The 27,130-nt window shown below is 35.4% G+C and overlaps 3 protein-coding genes across 6 annotated transcripts in view; 2 read left to right on the top strand and 1 right to left on the bottom strand.

Annotated features, from left to right (window-relative positions):
* The first annotated feature begins 13 nt into the window (after positions 1-13).
* On the top strand, positions 14-4,341 carry LOC105196124 (presenilin-1). Its single transcript, XM_011161883.3, has 8 exons — positions 14-348; positions 753-1,187; positions 1,315-1,562; positions 1,638-1,847; positions 1,931-2,151; positions 2,222-2,491; positions 2,879-3,114; positions 3,192-4,341. The coding sequence occupies exons 2-8, from the start codon at positions 1,053-1,055 to the stop codon at positions 3,345-3,347; spliced, it is 1,476 nt and encodes a 491-aa protein (XP_011160185.2). The 5' UTR covers positions 14-348; positions 753-1,052; the 3' UTR covers positions 3,348-4,341.
* Positions 3,223-27,130, top strand: part of LOC105196136 (myosin-I heavy chain) — a 71,136-nt gene continuing 47,228 nt past the window's right edge. Inside the window, exon 1 of the mRNA XM_039448379.1 lies at positions 3,223-3,353. The gene's annotated coding sequence lies outside the window, so the exon portion shown is untranslated. The remainder of the gene's footprint in view (positions 3,354-27,130) is intronic.
* Positions 3,981-27,005, bottom strand: LOC105196126 (kinesin-like protein Klp98A). Of its 4 annotated transcripts, XM_011161885.3 has the most exons (16): positions 26,609-27,005; positions 23,282-23,351; positions 16,909-17,019; positions 16,029-16,145; positions 15,368-15,613; positions 14,541-14,713; positions 13,976-14,381; positions 13,599-13,883; positions 13,005-13,418; positions 12,736-12,933; positions 10,143-10,265; positions 9,745-9,846; positions 9,413-9,550; positions 7,893-8,894; positions 7,546-7,809; positions 3,981-6,897 (listed from the first exon to the last, which is right to left on the bottom strand). In XM_011161885.3, exons 1-16 carry the CDS (start codon positions 26,653-26,655, stop codon positions 6,652-6,654), a joined length of 3,942 nt encoding a protein of 1,313 aa, XP_011160187.1. In that variant the 5' UTR covers positions 26,656-27,005; the 3' UTR covers positions 3,981-6,651. The 4 variants fall into 4 exon arrangements, with proteins under 4 accessions (XP_011160187.1, XP_039304314.1, XP_025995339.1 ...); XM_039448380.1 differs by lacking the exon at positions 26,609-27,005 and having other exon boundaries at positions 10,143-10,217; positions 23,282-24,144; XM_026139554.2 differs by lacking the exon at positions 26,609-27,005 and having other exon boundaries at positions 23,282-24,143.

Below are 27,130 nucleotides of genomic sequence, written 5' to 3' on the forward strand. Positions count from 1 at the left end.
GAGAGGCCGCACCAAGAGTCGGTCGCGACCACGCCACGCGCTCAACGCCGAGGCCTCCTGCCACTGCGTCGGAGCGGTCGGAGAGTTATTCGTCTCTCTTTCTCTCTCCTCGTCAGCTCGCCAATGTTTTGTCACATCGAAAACCAAACCCGTTTAGCGCACGCAGAGGTCACGGTCGTGCAGGAGAAGCAATGGGCGCCGGCAACAATGAACAGCGATGAACGACAAGCACCGGTCGAGAACCGAACGGCGGCAAACTAATGGACGATTCACACTCCCACGAGCACGACATTCGATACCCGCGGAGCTGGAGATCCTGCAAGGCAAAATCTGGCCATGCACACAAAGGTACGTTCAGATTCCTGATCCAAGTGTTTCCTGGTATCATCTCATTCTTATTATCTTTACTGAATATTAAACAAGAATAAAATAATATCTGAGAAATCTTAACGCACTCCAAAATGGCGTATATATTGAATGATGAGAAAGCGCACATGGCGCTTTTACATGTAAATATGTTATATGCGCATTTCCACCACTTGGATAACCGGACGGAAATGTATTAAACAAAAGAAATGCTCTTGAATTTTTGTAAAATTGTATGAAATTAATGAAAAGCCAAATGAATTTGACAAAAATTAAATTAATTATTTAAAATAATTATTACTTTACCTGCTCTATCTCGAGTGCAAAAGGTGCAGCAAAGTATAGCTGTTCGGAACAGCTTCTTATCTTTTGTATTTATTTTAAAGATGGCGGCCGCACGGTGAATCAGTGAGGAGAGAGAGAGAGAGAGAGCAAGAGAAAGAGGTTGTAAACGGTTGTCAACAAGTAGAAAGATTTAATACTCGCGGAAGACGGACGATTTAGGATGATCAGAGAAACGAGGGAGTTGAATCGAACGTAAGTCGCGTATCTTCTCTCTCTCCTTTTTATGTGTAAGTGTGTCGCGTGGAGACAAAGCGCCGAGAGTGTTGGAAGTAGCACGGAGCCATCCGTTGTGAGTAACGAGCCTTCCTCTATCCGCTCGTCCGAAGAACAGATTTTGATGAATGTCTGAGAGTGACTACGATTCAGCGAACGAGTACACAAGCCTGATGGACGGTCACGTCGCGGAATCTCGCACGGATGACCTGATCCTGGGCAGCGATCGTCGTAAAAGCCGTTCCAGAGGTGCCAATGAAGAGGTAGATTTTTTTCAATGGAAGTCTCAGTCTTTCATTTCGATCGAAGAATATTTGTAATTTTGATTTTCTTTGTTAGAACGAGATTTAGGAGATCGTCGTTAAAAGTATTTTCTTTTTTTTGTCGCAGGTGGAGAATGGGTTACCCGAAGTGCAAATTGAGGTGCCAGGCACAGCGGTCGCCCGATCGAACAGACGTGGCGCGTCCGGTAGCAATAATCAAAATAGACTGAGGCACTACAGAGATGAGGAGGAAGAGGAACTCAAATACGGTGCGGCGCATGTGATCAAACTTTTCGTCCCTGTTTCACTGTGCATGCTGGTTGTGGTGGCCACTATTAGCTCAGTCCATTTCTACACGACCAAGGGAATGTACTTGTGAGTTTTGTTCTCTCAATGATACAGCTTATGCTCCTGCTGCACATGGCCTTTATTTAAATGACAATTTTTCAGAGTGTACACTCCATTTCATGAGGACAGCTCTGACACGAGTACCAAAGTCTGGCAGGCGTTCGCCAACTCGCTGATTCTCATGAGCGTTATTGTGTTTATGACTGTGATACTTATCATTCTCTACAAATACAGATTTTACAAAGTCATACATGGTTGGTTAATTATAAGCTCTCTACTGTTGCTCTCAATGTTCTCTGTTCTATATTGCGAGTAAGTAAAGATTCATTTAAATTAAAACTATACTCTGTTTATTAAGATCTAAAGGAAGATTTATAGTGTATTTTTGTTTACAGGCAAGTATTGAAAGCTTATAACATTCCAATGGATCTATTCACGTTAGGTATAGGTTTATGGAATTTTGGTGTAGTTGGAATGATTTGTATACACTGGCAAGGGCCATTGCAGCTTCAACAGGCATATCTGATCTTCATTTCTGCTTTGATGGCGCTTGTTTTCATTAAATATTTACCCGAATGGACGGCGTGGGTTGTGCTCGGCGTTATAAGCATTTGGGGTAAGGTGTTTTTGAGATGGAAACTTATTGTAAATATTTTGACGACCTTATATCCTTACTTGTATTTTAGACTTGATTGCGGTTTTAACACCGAACGGTCCGCTAAGGATACTCGTTGAAACGGCGCAGGAACGAAACGAATCTATTTTCCCTGCTCTAATATATTCTTCCACCATATTATACTCGTTTACTGTGACTTATGCTGGATATGTACAAGCAGCTACAATGGCGTCTGGCGACACTCCAGCGTCTCCTACGCGTGGCCAACCGGACGATCAAAATAATCAGGCATCAGGCGATGCGGAGGGAGGTTTTACTCCAGAATGGATAGAGACGCATGGTACGCGAATTAAGCATTACTATAATTTGCAATAAAAGGATTTAATGCAGTTTTTATTATTAAAATTTTGGTAGCTTAAAATAATATTTAATAAGATTTTTTTTGTACATTAAAATAATGTTAGTTTAGTTATTCTAACACTTTGCAACCTGTAAAGTAGAAGAAAGTGTAAAAGAAACAATTATGTGGGTGAATTTTCACCCAGACTAGTGTTAGAAAAATATGATTAGCATTTCAGGATTAATTAAATAAAAGTAATGTAAGCTCTTTCCAGATCAAACAAGTACTACATTGTACAGTTATTTGTTTGAAATATCTAAATTTAAAATTAAATCTTAACAAATAAGTCTTTTCAATAAAGAAATTGCATTAAATTTGATTGTACAGAGGAACGTGGCACGAGGCGTGCCCAAGAGGTGCGCGAGAATTCGTCTGCATTGAGGGAAAACACGAGACAGCAGGACAATCGTCCACGAGAGTCACAAGGACAAGCCGCGGTTGAGGAAGAACGTGGAGTTAAACTAGGTCTCGGAGATTTTATATTTTATAGCGTGCTCGTCGGAAAGGCGTCCAGCTATGGAGACTGGAACACCACGTTGGCTTGCTTTGTTGCTATTCTTATTGTATGTATTTAAATACGCTCTTTATTGTTTTAACATTGTGTTAATCGAATTTTTCTAATCGATTGCTTTTTACGTAGGGCCTCTGTTTAACACTGCTGTTGCTGGCCATATTCAAGAAAGCGCTACCCGCGTTGCCGATTTCTATCACGTTCGGTTTGACGTTTTATTTTGCCACGAGAGTGATTGTCGCGCCGTTTGCTGATAGTTTAGCGAGTGAACAAGTGTTCATTTAAATCGAGGTATGAAAAAATCATCCTATTATTTAATATAATAATTTATTGCAAAAATCGAATACATCGAAGGGACGATGCTCATTTGTTTAGCTATTTGATGTCTGTTGTAACTACCATTAATTTCCCTATTTCTCGAATTGGTTTCTCTTTTAAATACCACATGATTTATGTGAATTTTCTGAACTAAACAAATCAAGAAAAATATACTTTTATGTCTGTTGCTATCAATATAAATTAACTTTAATCTTGGTTTAACTTATTATTTTTTTTTAATTCCTGGAACTAGAAAAAGATAACGAATAAGTTATAAACTAAGATTAAAGTTAATTTAAGATAATTGGTAATTGATTGATAGACATGGACATTAGACATTTATCAGAGAATTATATATCAAGTATGTATTACATATGTGTACATATACATATATACGTCGCAAAATGCTCAGAAAAGAGAAATAATAATTTAAATTTCTAATAGCAGGATAGAATAGAGAATGATAGAGGATGTAATTATTTAGTATTTTTCTATGCAAAGTGAATTTACGAAAATACGCCTGGTTGGCGAAAGATGCCAGGCGGTTTACATTTCATCGCGGCGATATGTGATACACAAGCAAAGGGAAAAAAAATGCGCTGTATTATAACAATTTATTGTACTCCATTGTTACACTTATGGAACATATAGGTCTCGTAGATTTGTGTATAAAAAAAGCGGATAACGACGTGGGATGATTGTGATGATGATCGTATGAAACGCGAGGTAATGTCCGTTCGAATAAGTAATAACTGCCTCGTTATACACATCTCGATTAGTATTCGCGATACACACCTTCTAAACGGTGTTGTCGCTTCAGAGTGTCAAGTGTCTCGTTATCACTAATTATTAATTATTAGCCAGGATAAATCTGTGGGGTTCTTTCGAATCCAGGTTACACACAGCCATGGAATAAATACCTTTTTTTTTATCGTACTACCGAAAAGCATATTTATCGTACTTGTGGCGCTTATTATTTTTTTTATATATATAGATTTTATTTTATTTAACGTACTAAATATAATAGCGTTTTTTCGAAGCTGAAAGTGTGATTCTTCTTTTTCATCGCATGTTTGAATATCCGGCAAGATTACAAGGCGAAATCCTGGCTATGTAACGAACAAGCAGTTTTATATTATCTCAAGGTTTTTTGCACGCCAATAAGAAGCTTTTTGGTAAAACTTTAATACTTCAATCGTACAGTCTGATCGATCTGATCAATTGTCATCCATAGCAACGCAGTGATATTTCCCAAAATCGATAGTTATCGTTGACTTTGGTTTAGTATTAATATTCAAATAAATGCTAATATCTGCATAACAACTTCAAACTTTAACAGTGATCTGTTAATTCCTTGCACTAGACACATTTATACACACATACACGCGTACGCACACACAGCCAAGCAAACAGACAGAGGATATTAATAAACTTTTTGCCGCTACTTTAGATACTTAAAGGCCACGGTGTGAAAAAAAGTTCATAGAAATACATGTCTGGAAATATCCTTTTATCCAGTTACAACTTTTTTATTTATTATTTATTTATACTCCTAAGCTGAGTAAAACTGTTTCCAAGTCAGACCTTGATCTTTCTTAATTTTGTGAGTTTTGTATACTTCAATTTTGTTATATTAATCCACTATTTATTTTTTCTAAGGTAACAATTCTCTTAAAAAATAAAAAAGATTTTAAAGACTTTTGTCTAAAATAATACATCACATAAAAAAATTAAAACTTTAAAAAATTAAAATCTCGTCTTTCTAAAAATATTAAAAAATGAATCTGAGTAACTTAAGAAAATCAGTGAGTAAAACTGAAAAAGTATACCTTTGCACATTTTTACTTTGTCGTATCTTAAATTTAGAAAATATGAGAAAATAAAAATGGACTTTCTTTTTAAAGAATTTTAAGGAATTGTAACTCGATAAATATTTTTGAACACATGTTTATATGCATTTTTTTTCTTATTTGGAACTCTAGAACACGTATCTGAAGTAGTGGTAAAAGTTTTATTAATAGCCAGAGATAAAATCCTGAAAACGGAAGAATTTTAACAAAGATATGATATCTTTCTCGCTTGTAATACATTGCTACGTTTACAAGTCGATAATTATTATGCTAATGGAAAGTGTTCTTTCAATTCGCTAGTTGATTCGCTACTTGGGTCGCGCATACAAAACGCTATTCGACGCACAAAATAAATACTCTTCGGCTATCGAGTAAACTACGAAGTTATGGTCTCTATTTTGCGAAGTTATGGTCACTGACGAATTCGTTCTTTTGCCGCTTCGTAATTTACAATAACGTTCGTTTGTGCTAGTAGAACGTAATCGGAAATATAATATCAACTACATGATTTGACTATATCGAAGGAAGGTACACTTCGTGAATTCTACTGGGAGATTCTATTGAAAAGACATTAGGAAAATATCTATAAAGGAAAAAATAAGTCGCTGTAACGCGATATGTTTTGCCTCGCCAACCGCGATCTTCTTTTTCTCTCTTTCATAAAGAATATATCACGTTGCTTTCCCACTAATATCTCTTCGCAAATTTACTCTGAGCGCATGAGACAGTATCAGCGAGGAACGCTCATTTTCTACAAACCAGTCTTACGATCGCTAAGCTTCTGGAAGCATATATTTTTGTAACGACTACAAAGCAGGACGAGTCACTTAACATTTGTAACTCAGTCACTGATAAATGGTTCGTAATACTCTTATTGAATATATCAATAAGTTACGAAACACATTTTAGTTTTATTTTTAATTTTTCATAGAATTGATATGTGATTTAAGGAATATATTGCATACATACACGGAGAGAATTTTCTCTTAGAATTTACCCTCAGAATCGTAGTAATCATGAAACATTGTATTTCAAAGAATTTCATAATCTTCTGTGACTTAATAATATCACAGTAAAACAGTTTGGTTAAATTTTACTAAATTTTTGCTAAATTTTATTAAAATTATAGTAAAATTCTTCGAACCATGTTATTTCACGACCACCACGATTTTAAGGATAAATTCTAAGGTAAAATTCTCTTGTGTATGTATGCGACAAATGTTACGAGACTCATTCTGTACAAACGCCGTTGCTATTCAATTCACTTAATACCTCTTTTGCTATAGCTGCTACATTTGTTATAATAGAAAAGAAAATGAAAAAAAATATGATAAATTTTAAACATTTGTCATATTCACTTATTGAATTCTCTCATTCATTCTCTTCGGCATTCGAACAGATGAGAATTGCACGATAATACTTTAGCTAGTTCCGTACTTTCCACTCTCGAACATACCGCGTCTGAAAAACGGGCTGAACTCCAGCAGGGATTGCTTGTTTATGTTAGTAAGATTACCATTGTATTTGTATAAGGGTTCGCAGTGCGGCAGTTCAGAGCAAACTTGAATTAATCGACGAAGGTATTCCTCGAGGCGTTTCCGCCGTTGCTTCGCTACTACTTCGTACTTTGGAAAGACTTGGCGTGGGGGAAAGCGTATCGCTGCAACCTGTGATCAAAAAGTTTCCATAAAATCGATAGTATTAATCAAATGTTTATGAAAATGGCCTGAGTCACATGTATATTTTGTTTTAATTAATTAGACTATTCTATGTATAGCTTAAAGTCCACTTTAAATTATCTATAATTCGTTAGAATTCAGAATAAATTATATAATATTTATGTATAAATATGTGAGTTTTGACTTATATTTTATATATGTATGTACGTCTTGATTTTTCAATGCTATTCGTATTTTACATGGTAAAATTATAAAACAAATTTTGTAACGAATTTATGCTGTTTAAAGGGAGCTTTATAATTTAAATATTTGTTAACAAGAACTCTTTCTTTGCAACAGTTCTTTGCAAAGCTTCTTATTTGAAATTAAAAATAATTTTATCCAAAGTGTAGGTATACTGAAAAAAATTTGTTACATGAAGTAAATTATATTTATTGTAATATCATTTTTAGTATTTAAATAATATCAATAGGTATAAAAAAATATATTTACTTAAAATAAATATATTTAATAACAAAAATTTTTTTTTCTCACAGTGGGTACCTCTGGTATCTTACTCAATTGATTTGAATTCTCATACTTGCCACTTTCATAATTATTGCACAATATAGTTAAGAGCGATAATGTAGAGCGTACCTTGCTACCGTACTTCTGTCGCATCGATATATACAATTCCCGGAACCGTCTGTATCTACGCAGAAGTGTCCAGCTATCGTCTTGTGCTACAACTCGTACCTCGTATTCATAATGACTGGACGCGCCAGCTCCGCGTATCACGTACGACGGCACACTGACGATCATATTAATCACACAATCACCGTCATTCGCTATTAATGATGGCAGAGACCTTGTGATTGTCAAAGAGTACGGACTACTCAAGCGATCGCCGCGATTCTGACTCTGCGCAAAGAACGTATCCGTGTTGAAATTGATTTGATCTTAATATTTGATTCTTATTCTAAGAAACAGAGAAAATTACTTACCGTTAAGTAAACCGTCGAGTAACCCCGACTAGAGGATCTTTTAGACGCTAACGATTCCGACAAAGTCTCTTGATCATTAGTATTAGGCCTGTTATTCCTGAAAAGTTGAGATCTGGTTTGCGCTACCGTTAACAGAATGGCGGAGCTATTATTCGTAGGTTCTACAACACTACAGTAAGCATTTGATTCGTTCTGCACATGATTCTCGGTCTCGTTGACAAGTTTATCACTGTGGTCGTCGCTATCGCCGCACTCGAGTCGCCTTGTGGAATAACTCTTCTTTTCATCCTCCAATAAAGACACTTCCAATTCGATCTGCTGTTTCTGCAGATCCTGTAGTATCATTATCTGTCGATTGAGCTCTTCCTTCGACGGAGTACCAGCGTCCAGGCATCTCATTACCATCATACGTTGACGTGCGATTCTTTGGTTCAGCTTCTTCATCGCCGGATTCTGTTGTATTGGCGATTCCAGCGTATCCTGGAGCATGTTCTCTGGGATGTTAGATATCGCGGTCGATTGTACCTTCCTTTCTTCGTCGCTCGTCAACTCCATGGAAGTATCTCTGTTCGCATTTGTCGTGTTTTTAATTTCCATCTCGGTCGAGTTACCATCATTTCGATTCTCGTTTGTAGCTACATTCTTCATTAGATCGCTTATACACGTCGTGTCGATGTCTTCGAAAGCTATGCGAAGTTCCGGAGAGTCGGCCGCCGCCGTGTGGAATGTTTCCGCGGTATCGGAACTCGGTATACTCTGCGGCAACAAATTCAAGTCCGCGACGATCTGATGCTTTCTATTGTTCGGTTCTTGAAAAGACCTGGAATTACAGCTGAAGGCCGTCTCGTCACAATCGTTTGACGAACAGTCGTCTAGAAACGCGGGCGTGGCGCGTTTTAAGTCCAACGATAGGCTCTGCTTACGCCGTACGATCTCTTCAAGCTGTTCCTGAGTCCGCTTGGCCAATAATTGCTTCTTCTCCGTTACTCCTTCACCTCCCAGCTAGAAATCGTTAATGTAAAGAATCATTTTTTGCAGAACGTTAATATTAGAGAGGATCGGAAAGTAATATCGTTTTTATAAATAATGTTAGTATGCAATTTTGTTAATATAATTCATTATTTATTCAATAATATAATTGCTATCATTTTCTGTGGTAATCGTCCATTTAATATTTTTAATTGCTTTCTCGAAGAAGCCGATTTTGTTTAAAAAAATATGGATAAAGTGATTCAAATTCTTTCTTCTCGTAACAAGTACATACTTCAATGATTGTAAAAGACGATAGTGAGTTGGATGAGGGAATACTTTTCATCGTGAGTCTCTAATTTTTTGTTCGTTAAAGAATCAAAGCCGATTAATTTTTTCGAGAAAGAATTTAGAAAATTAATAAATAAGTGGACCATCATAGAATATGATGTGATTATATTAAATAAAAATTTATATAATAAGCCACACACTATTTACATTATTTATAAAAAAAAACATTACTTTTTCTTTAATACTTTACATGTACATACTTCTGCCCTGAATATCTGCTTCTGCTTCTTCGCGATCTCCATCAGCTCCTCCTCCATCTTATCTACCTTGCTCTGATGTTCGTTCAGAGATTTGACCTTGCTCTGCAGCTCGCTCTCCAAAGCGGCTAGTTCTTTTTTCTATATAAGAAGATTTTTTTTTTGTAGGAGAGAAAGTGATCAAATCGAGATTGAAGAGACGCTTAACTCGTTAGTCTCTAACTTCTTTTTTCTTTGACTTTTTTGTCACTCTTGAATATAGTTTCTAATATGACAAAGAAGGAAAAATGTCTTACAAATAAGAGGACGGGAAGAAATGCATTAAATCTACTTACATGATGATTCACTAATTGCCTGACACTGTCTATACACTTTTCATCGTTGAGACTGGACCAAGAATCGGGCAGACTGTCGTCACTGCCGGCACCGTTATCCGTCTGAAATGCACATTTCGCTTCACTCACTCTCTACAAAATCGCATTGAAATTACTATGAGATAAGACGTCCGATCTTCTACGTTCACACACGATCTAGCAATCGGAATACTTCACATTCCGTCGTTTTATATTTGTAATAAAGAAATACTACCAAGGGAGACGTTATATCTTCTGCATGAATTATCATCAAAGAAAGATATACATTAATATAATGCCGCGTATGCATCGCATTATTCGCGATATGCATGCGTATTACAGATACGGAACTCGAAGATTCCTCACGTTATAATCCTTACCTTTTCCCATCGATGTTGATCAGTTTGCGCGCGTTCCTGATTGTCGACGAGCTCTTGCAATTGTCGATGCTTGGACTGCAATAATGTGCGTAGATAGGCGACTTCCCTACATATACTTTCTACCTGGTACCACACACACACACACCGATGCGTTAACAAAAGAGATAATCAACAAAAGATGATTCAAAATTAAATATTAATAATTCGCCATGATACATATTGTTGCAAATGAGAACAAAAAATATTAATATTTAAGAGACATATACACCTAGAATGGTTTTCAAAAATCGATTTTTTTTTTACATATTTTTAAAGTCTAATGTCTTAAGAATGTTTCTGTAATTTTAAGTCAATTCGATGAAAAACAGAAGAAGAGTTACACGAAATTATAGTTGAGCACATTGAGCGCGCTAAATAGCTGCTAAATTTTCACAAGAGGTCTAAAGAAGAGCCACCTTTTTTCTCTTCTTTTTTATTTATTTTATTACCATGAAGTAAGACGTCCGATCTTCTACGTTCACACACAATCTAGCAATTGAAATACTTATTCCGTTTACTTATTACATTTGTAATAAAGAAATACTACCGAGAAAAATGCGTATTGTCTGCATGGATTATCATAAAAGAAAGGCACATGAATATAGTGCCACGTATGCATCGCGTCGTTTGCGATATGTATGCATATTATAAATATGAAACTCGAACTTCAGTCAATAATAAGTCTTAAAACTGCATTTCAAAAGACGAACGGTCGATTTGGCAACAGAAAATGAGGAAAAAGGAAGAGAAAGGTTTTAAAAACCTTAAAATTTTGGAACAATGGAAAATTTTCGAAAATCAAGAAGCGAGAACCGTGCATCACGAAAAAAATTGATATTGAGCTAACAAGCAGGAAGCAAAGAATTATAGTGCGTCTGCCAAAAAATTGAAAGATGTGTAATATAATGCCAAAAGAAAATACAGTCCGCAATTTATATTATAAACAATCTTTGAAGCAATTTCAGAATGCGTTTCTTATAAAACCTGTGGAAAAGTAGACTTTAAAGCAGACAGCACTCGAGATCTTGACTTTAAAATATTCGTGTTATGTGAATAATATGACCCTGCAAACGTTTTTCAAACATGATTTGAGAAATTTGATCGACGTCGCCATTTTATATTATTTTTTTAATAAAACTTGAATGTTAAATAGAGAAAAGATCTTTTCAATGAAACAAATAAACAAACCCGACTTGTCTATCTCTTTCTGTTTCTCCACAAAAGAATCGCAAAGTTAAATCTCGTTTTGATGCATCTAGGTGTATATGCTCCCTTAAAATTACAGAACATCAGTGATGAGGTAGCGCCTGAAAATGGACAAAAATAAAAATAAACGTTTACACTTTTTCTTTCAAGATGTACAAAAATATCTTTTGACGCTGTATTATAGAATAAAATATTTTAAGCGTAAATAAAATATTTTAATAGCGTAAATATTACGCATATTCGCTAAATCTTGTGCACGTCTTTGAAAAATAAATGTAAATAAGAAATACAAATCATAAAATAAATTAAATAAACAGTAAATGTATATTTTCGCGATGCACTGTCTCGAGAAAATAATAAGTTTTCTTTATTCTATTAATTAACACTCGGAATAATGCGTCATGCGGATGATGCGGCGACAACGAGTTAATAAGAAATTGGGTTTGTTAATCGGGAGTGTTGATTGATTGCATACTCTTAAAAATTATGTGAGAAAGAACAGAGAGAAAAAACAGTGAGAGTGCGTGCAAGTACTTCGTGGAGGATCAAACGCCAATTTTTGTATGAAAAATTTATTAAACAACAATATATATATATATATCAGTATAACAATAATTAGTGCCTCTGTATCTTTACATCTCGCATAACAAACCCATAGACGTATCTCTATACAAACAAGCCCAAGATATGTACATACTTCACTTTTAACATTCTTACTAGATACTTAAATATATAACATTCCAAGGAATGCCATCTGTCCGGCAATATCTCTTCAGCACTAGCACCTTTTCATAATCAGCGGCTTACTCATACATCTCAACGCAATTTGTTAACATAAACAATTTATAGATATTAATATGTTAATTGTATACGCAATATATTTAAGGATTCTTGAGGCCAGTAGAGGAATCAAGATAATCTCACGTAGACAATTTTATGGATAGCGAACGCAAATCTCACAAACGACAACGTTAGACTTGCTATAGAGGGATACACATACCGATCAGGCCTGAATCTATAGACATCGATAGACAGTTACTGTGTATCTTAATCACAAGAATTTTGGTCTGTATCGAAATGTCGTTCCACAAACCGTTGTTTGTATAGTCGGAACACTCTCGCAGATGTCCGTCCACGAATTCGCGGTATTTCGCAGCGGCACGTGAAGAGCGAAATTTCATTGCGACATATCGGGATATCACATATTTAACGGACAAACGTGCGAGTAGATGATGATGTTGCCAGACAAGCAAATAAGGACACCGATAACGACAAGGACGAGGTAGAATTGGTACTTAATCGACATTACATTCATGTCCGGAGACGGAGGCGCGTCCGTGTCACTTACTTGCGTCATTTCGTCCCGTCGTTCTTGCTCCAGGATATGCCGGCGCGCGCGCAGCTCACGTTGACGCGACTCCAGAACCGCGATCGCGTCCGCCCATTCTTTCCACTGTGCACCCCATTCGCGTTCCAACTCACGTTGGGCTCCCTCCAGCGCTTCCCTTCTGGCGGTCCATCTCTCCTCGCGCTCCTCTTGTTCCCTCTGCGAAAAAAATACACAGTTAATTGAAATTCGGCCTGGAAATGTCCTGATTTAGAATAGATTTCAGCCACCTTAAAGTCTTCCTTCTCCTTCAGAAGCGCGGCCTTCTGCTGTTCCAACTCCTCGACTGCCCTGAGATCCTCGCTAGAGTTTAGTAGATTGTCACTAGAACAGGATGCGTGCAGATCGGAGACGCTCCAACTTAAGAGCGATAACCTCGACAGATTGACAACCGTTGATTGCAGATTGCCGTTGCCCGAGCCACCCTCCTTTCGGAGTTTCGCCGCCTCAGCCGGATCGTTATACCGGAACATATTGTTCCTACCCAGGAGAATGATACAGCCTTGTGATAGTCTTGTCGGTTTGTCTACCTGAGCAGTATTGATCCAGCAGTGGGGTGAGAGCGGGTGCAGCGTCGCCACGCCACTATCTAGTTCGACCACGCAGTGTTCTGGTTCCACGTCCGCACCAGTCAATACAATATCCTGTTTATAACAATGAGTGTTTCTAATTGTCCTTTTATTAATTGACACATGAAAATAATTTCTCTTATTTACAGCTTGGTTTTTTATTTGAATTGAAATAATCGATAATTTAAGTAATATTGGTTGTATATATAATTTTTTTTATATATGTAATTTTGAGAATTATATCTATATTGTTACCTGGGCAGCGGAAGCTTCCTCCGTGCCAACTAGCGTTTTTCCCTCTTTCAGATGATACAACGTAACGCCGGTACTGAGCAGATCGTCGTCGATGCCGACTAAATGCGGCATTTCCGAGTCGAGAACGACACCGACCCCGCTCTTTCGTAATCCCAACGCTTTTTGTTCTTGCAAAATCTGTTGCGTCTCTCGCCACTTTTCGGTCCATTCCTCGGTCAGTACCTTTTCTTGCTCCTGCTTCTCTTGGATTTGAGCCAGCAGCACTTGCGGTGGTTTCTCCACGCTCTACAAGTAACAAATAAATATATTTCTCTTTGAAATAGTAGTGAGAAAGTATTTGGAAGAAAATGCATTGCGATACGTTCACAAATACTTACCATATTTATATCGATAAGAGATTTCAGCTTTTCTATTTCCGCTCTGAGTTCTCTGATGAGTTTTACGTTTGCATCTTCGTTGATAGTCGGCTTGTTGATAATGTTCTTCGCGCGATTAGCGTATCTAAGAGTACTGAGAGTGTCGTTGTAATTGCATTCCGCCGGACTGATAGTCGCTATCATGATGGTCTTCGAGTTGCCGCCCAGGGAATCTTTCAGCAACCATGTAAGCACGCTATCACGATAAGGAATAAAGATATTGCGTTTCGTGGCGGACACGTCGCCGTTGGCAGAACTAAGCTCGGAGAGTGTGGATATCACAGTGCCTAGAGTCACCAATGACTTGTTGATGTGTGCACCTTCCTTTAGTCGTTGACCCGTTGCTCCGCTCGCGTTCGCACGTTCACTGAAGAGGCAGAAGAACGAATTTTAAAGAAAGTCGTGCAAACACTACGTTTTTGCTTTGTGTTTTCTTTTTCTATTCATTTTCATTTCTTTCATTTTCATGAACGAACGAACTTGAAAATAACTCGACTCGCGAATGTTTTCTTTTTTCGGGAACTACCTTCCGGCCAAGTCGACAAGGTGCACCTTGGAAACAGTCTCCGACGGCATGTTGCCTTCCGAGAGGCCGGCTTGGACGAAGGTTATCGTAAAAATTGCGTGACTCCTGCTACTCACATCGTTCATCTTTGTGCTGGCTGTAGTCCTATGCGTATTACCTCTCACCATGCATTCCTAAAACAAAAATAATCCGTCTATTGATCTCTGAATCTCTGTTTTTTTGATATCGTAACACGAAGAAGTGCTTACGTATTATTACTATTATTATTTATTATTACACACAATATTTATCTTATATAGGAAATGAAGCATTCAAAGCGTTACAAACCATTATCGTTGAAACTACGTTTCGAACAATTATGTTTTCTTTATACCAATTCATTAATTTTTTTATTCTGTACATAAAAATATTAAGGTACAATTTTCACAAAATTAATAGTTTACAAAATATTTTATATTTCATGTCAAAATTGCCAGAATAAAATATAAAATATTGTAGATTTTCTGAACCACTGTTTGTTCAATAACTTTACCTGTTATATGCAAAGTAATTAGAGGAATCATATAATTTTTTTTTTTATTTTTTTTTTTTTTAATGAGAATGATCTTCATAATTTCCCACTTTCTTACTTTACAAGTATGTATCTTTATTTATACTGAAATAGCAATGCCAAAAATTTTATTTTATAAATTATGATGCGATAAAAGAGATTAATATGATTATTATTTATAAGCATATGATTCTTCGTGCTGTTGCAATTTCAACAAGTAGTGTTTCAATAAACAAATGAATAGAACTTGTTAAGTCGCTTTGCTTTTTCGCTTTACCTGAATGTCCGAATAATCGTAGACGAGATGACATGATAAGTCTTGGACGTAAGGCCCTCCCGTAGGATGTTCCCGTACTCTCAGCGAATGAGATTGGCTTTGATCCAGTCTAAGTAGATCTCTCACTCTTTCGTTATAGATTTCTAGGAATGATACTTCCGTTCTGTATGACGCCCCGCTCTCCTTTCCAGCTGCCATTCTAGCGAAAAGCGTCTTGCAAATCCGTGGTATCAATCCCTGAGACTCCTACGATACGATTCGTACATAATAAATTACAAGAACGAAGAAAAGAGACTGTGTAAAATCAACTTGTGTTACGTTCTCTTATCGAAGGTGGAAAAAGTTTAGCTGTGAATTTTTTATTTTGTATATTAGTACAAAATTTATATCGATTTAAAATTTTGAAAAAATAATGATTGATAATTCGGTAATTATTTCTAATATAAGAGATTTTTATTATTGCTTTAAATCGCGCGTTTAATTAAATCTCAATGTCTCAAAAATGTTACATTCCGCAATAATTGAGAATTCCTTTCATTTTCTCTCATGCTTTTTGCTTAAATTCGAAGGAATCGATGCAAACGTCTTTTTTTCCACCTACAGTGAATGAGACTGTGAATAACAGAGAACATCTTTTCGAGAAATTAGATTATCGCATTACCGGTGTGCCCATCATTGTGAAGGTCTTCCCGGATCCTGTCTGGCCATAGGCAAAAACGCAGGCATTATAGCCCTCGAAGGCACTTTCTATTACGTCCGTACCGAGATCGTAGAAAACCTAGAGGAAGAACGATTGAATTAGGATTATTCCCTGTCATTCAATAATACGAATAACGTCACGCTTCAATAACGCACGGAAACGAAGCAAATTTTATCAGTCTCGGGTTATTCCTCAATAACTCTTGTTACGCCTTTTGCATAATGGCATCTAATTAGGTCATAGTAACGGCGACTTCAACCGATTATACCGTAGCCCGAGGCGATTGCTGCGATGGCCCCGTATTGTATTTCGCATAATAACAAGATTATTCTGTTTGATTATACTTTGACGGCCCTATTTCATTCATTACAAACGTTTGTTGGAAACTCTAATCGGTTCTAAAGCTTCTGTTACAACGTTACAATAGACAGCTGCCGATTATATCATTAGGAAGATTAATTATTGCCACATTTGTCGCCGCGCTTAGGAAGACTAATTATTATTGTTTCAATCGTCGTCGAGCTCGACACATCACTTTCTCCCTTTCTCTCGCGGTTCTTTCGTAGGATTTCTTTTCGTTTGTGATTCACTATCGATGCAATTAAGTTAATTATAACTACGAGCGTAAGACGACCGGCTTCATCTTTCCGTATACGGTAGCGTTATCGCGAACGTTTCACGTATCTTCAAGGCCGACAGTTTCGCCATTGATCGCGAAAGCTCAAGCGAACATTTTTTGTCACGATTTCATTTCGTTTTGGCCATGATAAAAAATATGAACAATATATATAATCAACATTCAAAAAAATTAATATATACAAAAGATGATATTAATACGAGCCTCTTCCTGGGATGCATAGTTTTCGTCGTTCGAATCGAAGGACCAGTAGGAATGATCGAACGTAAAGTCTTTGTGCTTCCCCCGGTCGATATCTCTGCAGCTATCCGGTGTCTGTGAACAATAAATGATAATCGTTATTCCAGTGTTGCAGTGCATGTTTTGTTACCGCCATCATTAGTGCCAAAGTTCAATTATCACTAGTCGAGTCCAATTTGTACGAATGAATAAATAATAATAGCAATCGTGAATGTGAAACGTGAATATAGATTCTGCCTATATAATTACATTTATTATATAATATTCACAAATTATATCCATATAGAGTTTCTACTCAAACAAGAAAAAAATTGCATGATTTTCCAGGCTTTTTTAAATTTTTGTATAAAACATATAAAACACAGTTTTTACGCGTAAAGCAATTTATCACGATTTTACGTTTTCAGTTTTGCTTTTCTGTTCATACAAAGTTTTTAAAATAAAATTTATTTAAAAAATAAAAGCTTAATTTAAAAGTCTAAAAATTTCAAACAAAAATTATACTTTGATACTAAAAATGTAGCACTTTGATCTTTAGTGCTTGCGAAATAAAGTCTTTGAGAGAAGACCTCGTTTAGATAAAAATTCTCTGAGATCCGAAATATTTTTCGGTAAGACTTGGATTTCTCGAGGTAGTAAAGTTTCGTACTTTCCAGGTTTCTGCAAGCACAATAGACACTCTGATATGTAATTCTTTGTAATTTTATTTATTTCCTTGTATCCTTTGTGTGCGTATATGAGACCTTTCATAAATTTAAATATTTTTCTAACAGAATCTCTTATATTTTCTTTCCCTCGTGGAAAGCTACCGACCGGCATTTAAATCTGCCTCGCGTATATTCGCGCGAGGTTGCTATATACGGTAATCATACAGAATGTATGTGCATTCCTTATGTCGGAATCTACGTAACTGATAAAGCATCGTTGGGAACGTCGTACTGCATTATGTAAGGAAAGCGAAATGTGGAGGGTAATTAAAAAACATGACTAGAACGGTTTTCAGGTCAATCTCGCTTTTACGATTTCGCATGCACTTTATATCGAGTACGCAAACACGCTCTAACGGTCGGAAGACAGTAATTTACATATTCACATGTGAATATGTTCGCGAGCGTTTGAACTTCGCTGCGGTACATAGTTCAAAACAAAGTTTTACAATCGCCTATTAATCCATCTTTGATCAATTCTGTAGTTTAACTGTTCAGCATGTTTCCAAATTTATCAAATTTTACGAAGCACAATGAATATGTAAAACATATATAATTTTGAATAAATTAAAATATTTTATGAGAAACGTACTCGATAGTGTGCACCAAGAGAACGAATTATTAAATTTACATAAACACTTATTTGAATACTTGCAATAAAAATATTTATTAAATTTATATAAATATTTGTTTAGTACAAGGAATCACTAATGTAATTTTAACAATCTTTTTTTATTAAATAAATATTTATGTATCGTAAATAAATATTTTGTTGCAAGTATTCAAATAAATTTTTTCCTTGTCAGTGTGCTATTTGTATATTGTGGTTAATTTACGAACAGTAATTGACAACTCAATCAACTTGATTGTTATCAAAATTGATTAATGTCCAATGCAGATTAACTTTCGGTTTAACTCACTCTTTATCTCTTTCAAATTTTTAAGAGTGTTTTAAGTTGCTCCGAGATTAAAGTTAATTAATTTGCATTGGTATAAAAACGAATACAAGTGCGCTTCGCGCTTTCGGCCAAAGCTGCACTTAATTCGCACTCGCTGGAGGTCTTTTTTTACCGAGCAATCGTCCTCCGTTGGGATTGGCCTTCTCTTTTGATTAGAAAGAGAGATCGCCCGAATAAGGTTTAATTAAATGCGGATAAAATGTAGATTATACAAGCGCGGCCGCGGCAATTGCGCTCGATTGCGTGGCCGCAATCGGCGAATAACGAGTTGCCGGCTGCTGCGGTCCAACCGCGATTTTCGCACTTTCTCCTCAACGCATGCCTTGTTACCTTTCAACGCGGAGATTCACGCAGATAGCCACAGATTGAAAGATGTACGCCCGAAACACTTTCTGTTTTATTAATAACAAGGTTGGGTAACTGGTTAAAAAGTAATTAAATAAAAAGTTGAAACTTAAATAAAGTTAAAAAGTTAATAACTTTTGTTAATTAATTTTGAACGATTTAATTTTTAACTTTAACTAATTATTTTGGAAACATACATTTTAATTTATTAACTTTTTTCCCAAGTTGAAAATTTATCTATGTAAAAGAAGATTATAAAAGAAAAAAATACATTCCCACATATACGAAACGATATTTCTTTATTATTTCATATAAATTAACTTTACAAATGAAATATTAAATTTGTTTAATGATCCACATTATAATTGTCTTGAGTAAACTAATTTTAAAAACTTAGAACGAACTTCTAATTTAATATGGATATTTGCTTTTCAAAATTAACTTTTAATTTAACTTAATTTAATTTTAATTAACTTTTGATTAGTTAGTTTTTGTTTATATAACCTTTAACGTAACTAAATTAGTTTTATAAGCCATTAACTTGAATTTAATTTATTGTTAGTTAAAAAAATATAGGAACTTACCCAACCCTGGTCAATAACTCATTGAGTCTTGTGAAAATCGAAGATAATAATTTAAGTTATGCTATTACAACATTCTTTTTTCTCTTACTATTTATTTTCTTACAATTTTAGATTTTGTTTCATAGGGATCGAAATAATCTTCGACATTTATTTTAAAATAAAAAAATTTATTTTTACACATTTTTAATTATTTGCATTATTTTTTAATTAAATAATTCTTGAAATTTTATTAAAATGATTTTTGGTGGAAAAGAAATATACAAACACGACGTGCATCAGCTTTCGTTTTGATAGGTTGGATATATCGGTCAAAGGTCCAATTATTTATTATGATTAGGAGATCCATGAAAATTATTCGAGCAGAAATTATGATACTAAATTCGCGAGGCATTGAACGATTATGATGAAAAAGAACAGATCGTCCACGTCATAACTTCCGGCTTAGAAATTCTTTAGAAAGTTTATTTAAGGCCATTATTTCTCGGTACTTTACGGTACCACGAAGTGAGTTTTTACACGCTCGAGCTGCCGTACAACCAAGAACATTACTATTAATACAACAAATCGAGTATACAAGTTTTCTATGTTTTAAATAACTACAAGCCTCTAATGCTGGAAATTTTATTAAAAAAAAAAAATTGCAGGATATTTTTAGAACGAAATTAATTAACAGCTCGTGTAATTGCTTGTTGTAGCAGCGTTTAAATTTTCTTGTGATGTTACAATGTACCTATCGCAATATCGCGCAAAATTTGATCGCATCGCAGACCATCGAACTTGCGGTTCACCGAGTTTAACTCGGGCTTTACGGCGCTTTAGAGAGGATATATGACAGTAGACACTCGTGATGTAATCGCAGCTTACATCATGAATAAGACCTTCAGTTTAGAAACGTAGAGCCAAAACGTAAATATGCGACAACAGCCACTTTTAGCACCGAAGGTGCATTTCTCATACGACAAGTTGATATCCGCCCACGCATTCTAACCAGCAACTATCTATAACTCGAGCTCATAATAACTGTCAGTAATATATATTCAATAGTGTAAATAAACATCAAAATAGTAAATATATATGGATACTTAAGACTATATTAAAGCCTAGAATAAAGTGTTCATTAAAATAAAATCTCTTTTGAATTGAATAACAGGTAATTCTCTTGTTATTCAATCATGTTTTTGGAACACCAAACGTGAAAAGTTCTTCATTCTTGTTGAATTGTTATTCAAGAACTGCTTCAACGTTAATTTTCGCCAATTAAGGATCATCAAATATCTAGAAGGCCAGTCGTTATAAAAATTCAAGATGTTCAGTGTATCAATGAAATATTGACTGAGGAAGGTACATGTATATTGTGAAAACTTAGAATGTTGTTTAAAGTTCTTTTCGAAGTTCTTATCAATTTTGAAATAAAAGAGCGATAAATAATTATACTACCAGAATAAATAATAGATTTAAAATAATACAATAACAACGTTCTACAACACGAAATTTGCTTTAAGGTTTTACAAGTCACTTCTTATATATTTTTGGCTTCTAAACACAAATCTGAACGTAAAATGTCTCTGCCACATTAAGATTTTGAAAAACCTGTTATGAAAATTGTTAAAAGTCGCAATTTTAGCATTTTTCGATGTTAAATAATTTTGAAGTTGAATATGCTACAAACTTATGCAAAGTTTAAAACGAAAGATCGAAACTATTACTATTAGATAAAAAATAGGATGAATCAAACAAGAGTAGTTATATATAATCTTACTGAAACTGATCTTATTTAATCTATAAATTTGTGCAAGGGCACGTTTAATTCTAAAAGAAATTTCCATAAAGTATGACACTTTTATATATTTGGGGTCATTAAACACGAATCTAAACTCAAATTTTAAAATTGTATTATACAAAATTGGTCTCGGTTTTAATACTAATTACTGCAAATTTAAAAGTTCAAGACGGCGGATTTAATATGGTCGACAAAGTTTATAAAATTAAATTATTTATATTGATTAAAATGTATAATTGGCTATTTTGAATTTTTAGAATTTGATTCGTATATACAGCGACTTCAACAATGTAAAGGACTCATTTTATGAAAATTTGTTTTTAGAATTAAATGTGCACACGAATGGATGTTCATAAATTAGATTAGAACAGTTTCAATGAGATTAGGTACAGCCTTAAAACTATCCTTGTTTAGCTTATCCTATAATAGTAGTTCCTACAACAAACTTTGCGGAAGTTTGTAGCACACCTCAATTCAGAGTCGTTAAGCACTAAAAAAATAATAAAAATTATTATTTTTAGCAACTTTAATAGCAAATCTTTCAAAATTCTGACGTGATAGATATTTCACGCCCAAATTTGTTTTTATCGGTCAAACGTATATAAAAAAATGCAAAAAAGTTTATTTTTTGTTGCTCGGTATAATTCTAAAAATAATAATGCGAAAATAATAAAAATGTAATATAAATATTTTATTACCAAGAAACATAAAAAACAAACATATGATGGTCAAATTTTAGACTTTTCTCCGTACTTTTTCTCGGGTAATTATTGTACCGTTCCAGTATCTTCTGTTTTCTGCTCCCTTTACGTTACGTAGTGATTGATCGAATCGCATTCTCGTGAAACAAGGTTGAAACCGGGTCCGAAATTCTCCGAGCAATACATTTGCGCGCGAAAATCGTGCGAGAGCTGCTGACCTCGATTGATAATAATCAACTCGGAATTTACCGTCATATTTGTGCAGCTGCTCGGATCAACTGTTGGATAACAACAACAACAATAATCACAATGTCCAACGCAGATTGAATATCATTGTTATTATAATGTCATCAGCAAAATATTTAAAAAAGCAAAGAATTATCATTCCTTGCTTTTTCATGGTTGAGAAATATTTTCTCCATCACAGTTTTAAGGAATTTAAAATATCAAAATTTACTCTCAAAGTTTGCACCGTAAAGAATTGCAATAAAGAATTGCGTTACGAAACGCCACTTAGCTAGCGTTCCGCGAACTCTGTCACGAACTGCAGAGCTATAAAAAAATAGGTAACAATTGTACAAACAAGATAACGGCGCTGCATTCATCATTGCGTTTAAAAAAAATTCATACCAGTGGCATAAACCCGAGTTTTGTGGTTTTTTTATTTGGCGATGATAACTTTCGTATTTTTTGTAGCAATATTACGATAATCTAATTACTTTGAAATGTGAAATGAACGAGATGATAAAAAGCAGAAGTAACATAGACTACATATCAGAGGTCGATTGCATTTAAAATAACATTATTTAAAATACGAATTAAAAATAAAATAAAATAGTTATTCAGTAAATGTTTATTATTTTAAATAACTTCTTAAAACTTATTTCTTATTTTCTATTTTAAATATAAAAATAGAAAGAAATGATTTAATTCTAAATACCTATGTATTTTAAATCAGTTTTTATTGCTGATTAATTTCAATTGAATTTGGCTTCCTTTATTCAAATCAAACAAAAACTAGTGTTATAAATAGGGCTCGGTCGTATTTAAAAATTTTAAATACGTATTTAAAATAAAATAATTATTTAGTACTTTAAATAACATTTTAAGACCTAGTTCTCATTTTCTATTTTAAATAAGTTTCTGGAATCGATTTTATATTTCTTATTTTTAAGTAAATCATATCAGATATTTTGTCTATTCCGTCGTATATTTCGACAAGGGGCGGATGGAAGTGACGCACGCTGCGAAATGGTCTTACCTTGGTGTTGAAGATCCGCGTCCTCTTGCCGCTCATCTGCACGATCAGCTTCTCGTTCATCGCCACCTCTCTGGAAAGCAACGAGCACGTCGTTATCCTGGCGCTGACCTCACCCAACGCCACGCACAGACATCGCGGAAACCGAATTCGGAAAAATCGACGAGACGCGTGCGACCGTTCGCGCCGGTCCGTAATGCAACGCCAGTCAATACCACGGTGACACAATTGTGTCATGTGCTGTCAATAACGTTCGACCACGGCGCGGCAGCTGTGAATCGAAGCTGCTGTCATTTCGCTTTGTGTTTCGGATAGGCGACGAAATAAATAATTGAATCCGTCCTTTCGAAGAGGATGTTGCTCCGAGATGCTTATTCTCTCGGAAAAAGGGCAAGTAACGTCCGATATCGTTAATCTAACTAGGTGAGAGCATTTTTTTATGAAATATTGTTAAATGCACGTTCAGCATTATTTACTATTTATAAGGGAAATGGAATTAAAACTAAATGCATCTTCAATATAAAAAAAAGAAACAAAAAATGCAATTAAATCTCTTTACGTGTATAAAGAATATAGTAAATTGGCGAAAAAAACACTGCAATGTATATTTTAACAGTTTAAAATTACAAAGGGACTTTCAAGAATTAAATTTATGATATTTAAAGAAGGCTAATGAGATTGTACTAGTGTATATTATCTGAGTGACAGGTTTTTTTAAATGTAATTTAGCAACTGTTATTTACGTTCTTTTAATTTCCATCTCATTAAACTAAAACGATTTCTAAAATATTCAAGGAAAAAACAATTTTACTGAAATACAGATTTGAAAATAATTATGTTTGAATCATTTATATTTTATAGTATATCGGATGTTTACTTGGTTGCTAGAATATCAAAACTGTTTGCAGCAACATTATCATACTTGGACATCCTACATAATTATTTTGATGACTTAACATGAAATTATTTTCTTATCTATATTTATCTAGCTAAATTTGATGCTGCAGTAAAATTGTTTTTTTCGTGTTTTATTAAGAGAGTTGTTTGAAGTGAGAAAAAGATACTTAAAAATTTACTTGAAATGCAAATTTATTTCACTGAAATAATACTTTATTTAAACTCGACAAAATAAAATTTCACTCCTAGCAAATAATTAATAAATTAAAAGACATGAGATATATTTCACAGAAATGTATATTTTGTTATCATAGTCAAATTTTTTTATTTTATCAGTAAGTATTGAAGAAAATATCACATTTGCTTGCTAACACTTCGACTTTTTTTCTCAATGTAGGAAGGTTCAGATTTGCTCTTTCAATCGTTACTCATATGATTAAATTAAAATGACAACGGTGATTCAATAAGACAAGATGAAAATACTTTTTCTTGATCAAAGAAATAAATGTCCGAGGGGATTATATTGAGAAAAAAAGTCGGAGTATTCAGAAGCAAATATTACTTGTGACATTTTCTTTGATATTAATTAATTCTAAACAAATTTTATTGTGATAACAAAATATACAATTCTGTGAAATATATCTCGTTCCTATAAAATATAGTTTATTTTCTTTATTAATTAATTTAGTTGCTAGGAATAAAATTCTATTTAAAATTGTATTTAAATAAAGATTTGTTTCAATAAAATAAACGTATATCCCACAAACAAATTTTTAAGTATTTTTTTCTCGGTGTAACAATACATTGAAAAAAAATCGAAATATTAGCAAGCAATATTACTCATGACTACTCTTCGATATTATAAAAAAATTTGATTACGATAATAAAACATATCTTATTTTTCTTATTTATTTATTAAAAATTTATTTCAAGAAATAGATTTATATTTCACAAATAAATTTTTAAAAGATGTTTTGGATATAAAGTTAGAGCTAAAATTATCGAAATTTAAAAACTGAAGGCTTAGATTTATTTTTCTCTTTCTTTAATCAATAAAAAGTTTTGGTTACGAATGTTCGAATTTTGGTCTTGAAACTAGTTGCAAAGAAGAAAACAATGAAAAATCTGATTTATAATGATTTTTGCAGCAAAAATTACTATATTTTACTGCAGTTTTCAATAAATAACTTTTAAGTAAAGTAAATAAATCTGAATGCATTTTTGCACGAATATTTATTAAAAATTTTATTAGTATGTGTAAAAATTTTGATTTAATTGATAATGCATCTTTGCAAGAAAATACTGCAAAACGCAACTTTACATAAGAATCAAGAGTAAACAAAAAATTAAATAACTTAAACTAATATGTGAATTATGCTCAAATTTTATACAGATACTCAAACGTAATACTAGAATATTCTACGAAATGCTTCTATTTGTGGTAATATTTTGAGATATGACACATACATCCTTGAGCATCTTTTTCTCAGTGTAAGCAGACGTAAAAAAACAGACATAAAAAAAGAACTTTATTCGACGGTAAAAAATTATTTATCGCATTGATCTTTACTTTTCTGCTTCTTCCTATAAGGATATAGAAGGCGCGTGGAGCAAGACTGATTGTGAATCATTCTCCAACACAATGACGAATTCGTTTTCAACAATTTCAATCGTATTCACCACATGCATATGCATCATCCTTTATATTCAATATATTGCGTCAGTGATTCCAGCGGCGATTAATATCCATGTCGATAATCAATGCATTGTAACACGAGAAAACATTCTCGTCCACAAGATGTTACTGACCGCAAAAATAATTGCGTAATAAGTATCGACTGGCGGCGGTACGGAGAGCAAGAAAATATCTAGGATACGTGCAAAGGATTAGGACTCGAGAAACTGGAACGTTTCCTTTGACATTTCGAAAAGAAGACGTCAAGGCGAATTTGGATGCAACGGCGCGCACCCCGGACGTGCCCCGAATGTCGTCGTCGTCATTCGCGAGAGCGTGCTGATGTATGCACGCAACGTCATACATCAATGTGTACCGCTCGCTGTTGGAATTTGTTGTTTTAAGGCTTCGATCGATCGGTACAGCATGCTCGTTAGCTGCTCGCGCGAACCACGCGTGTCTCGGCGCGTCTACCAGCTCGATTCGGAGCAATCGGATCGGAGGAGTCGAGGACCAGGGAGGGAGCGCGACGGACATTCCATCTAACCACCGCGATTGGGGGGCAAGAGCATGACAAGTGCACGACGACGTCGCAACGATCGTAGATGCGTAGACTACTCTCTTTCATCTCGCGAGGCAGAACGGGGCGCGAGGCGAGGCGAGGCGAAGCGGAGCAGAGCAGAGCGGGTTTCTTCCGGTCACCAGTTGCACGACCGATATACACACGTACTCACGCACGCACGCACGCACGCACGCACCTTTTGTTGAAGGGTCGAACCCTCACGGCCACCTTCACCGATGCCATGATTCCGCGAGGAGGAGCGCATCTGGCTCCCCGAGACGTGGAGACGAGGAGCCGCGGATCGACGCCACCGCCGTTTCTCGGCGGCGACGAGACGCGTGCCTGACGGAAGAGGCGTTCCTGACGCGCGCAAAGTGGCGCCTGATGCGTCGCGACGACGCGTCTACGGCGAGCACGTCGCGTCGCGTCGCGTGGCGTGGCCTACGGAAGACGCTGGCGTCCTCGTCGGGCCTGGAGCGCGCCCGGCAGCAACGCTGGCATCGTCGTCGACTGTCCCTTCCTTCGCACACTGCTCGCGTGACTCACGGACGACCGCGAGCGACTGAGCGACCGACTGACTGCCTGCGCCGCGGCACCCGTCACCGCCGCCGCCGCCGCCGCCGCCGAGCCATACGGAGCAACGGAGCGAGTCGAACGAGGACGAGCGCGCATGCGTGATTCCACATGCGCAACTCGATCGCGGCAGCCTATTTGCTCG

This window comes from Solenopsis invicta, chromosome 4 (genome assembly GCF_016802725.1).
Source record: "Solenopsis invicta isolate M01_SB chromosome 4, UNIL_Sinv_3.0, whole genome shotgun sequence".
Classification (NCBI taxonomy): domain Eukaryota; kingdom Metazoa; phylum Arthropoda; class Insecta; order Hymenoptera; family Formicidae; genus Solenopsis; species Solenopsis invicta.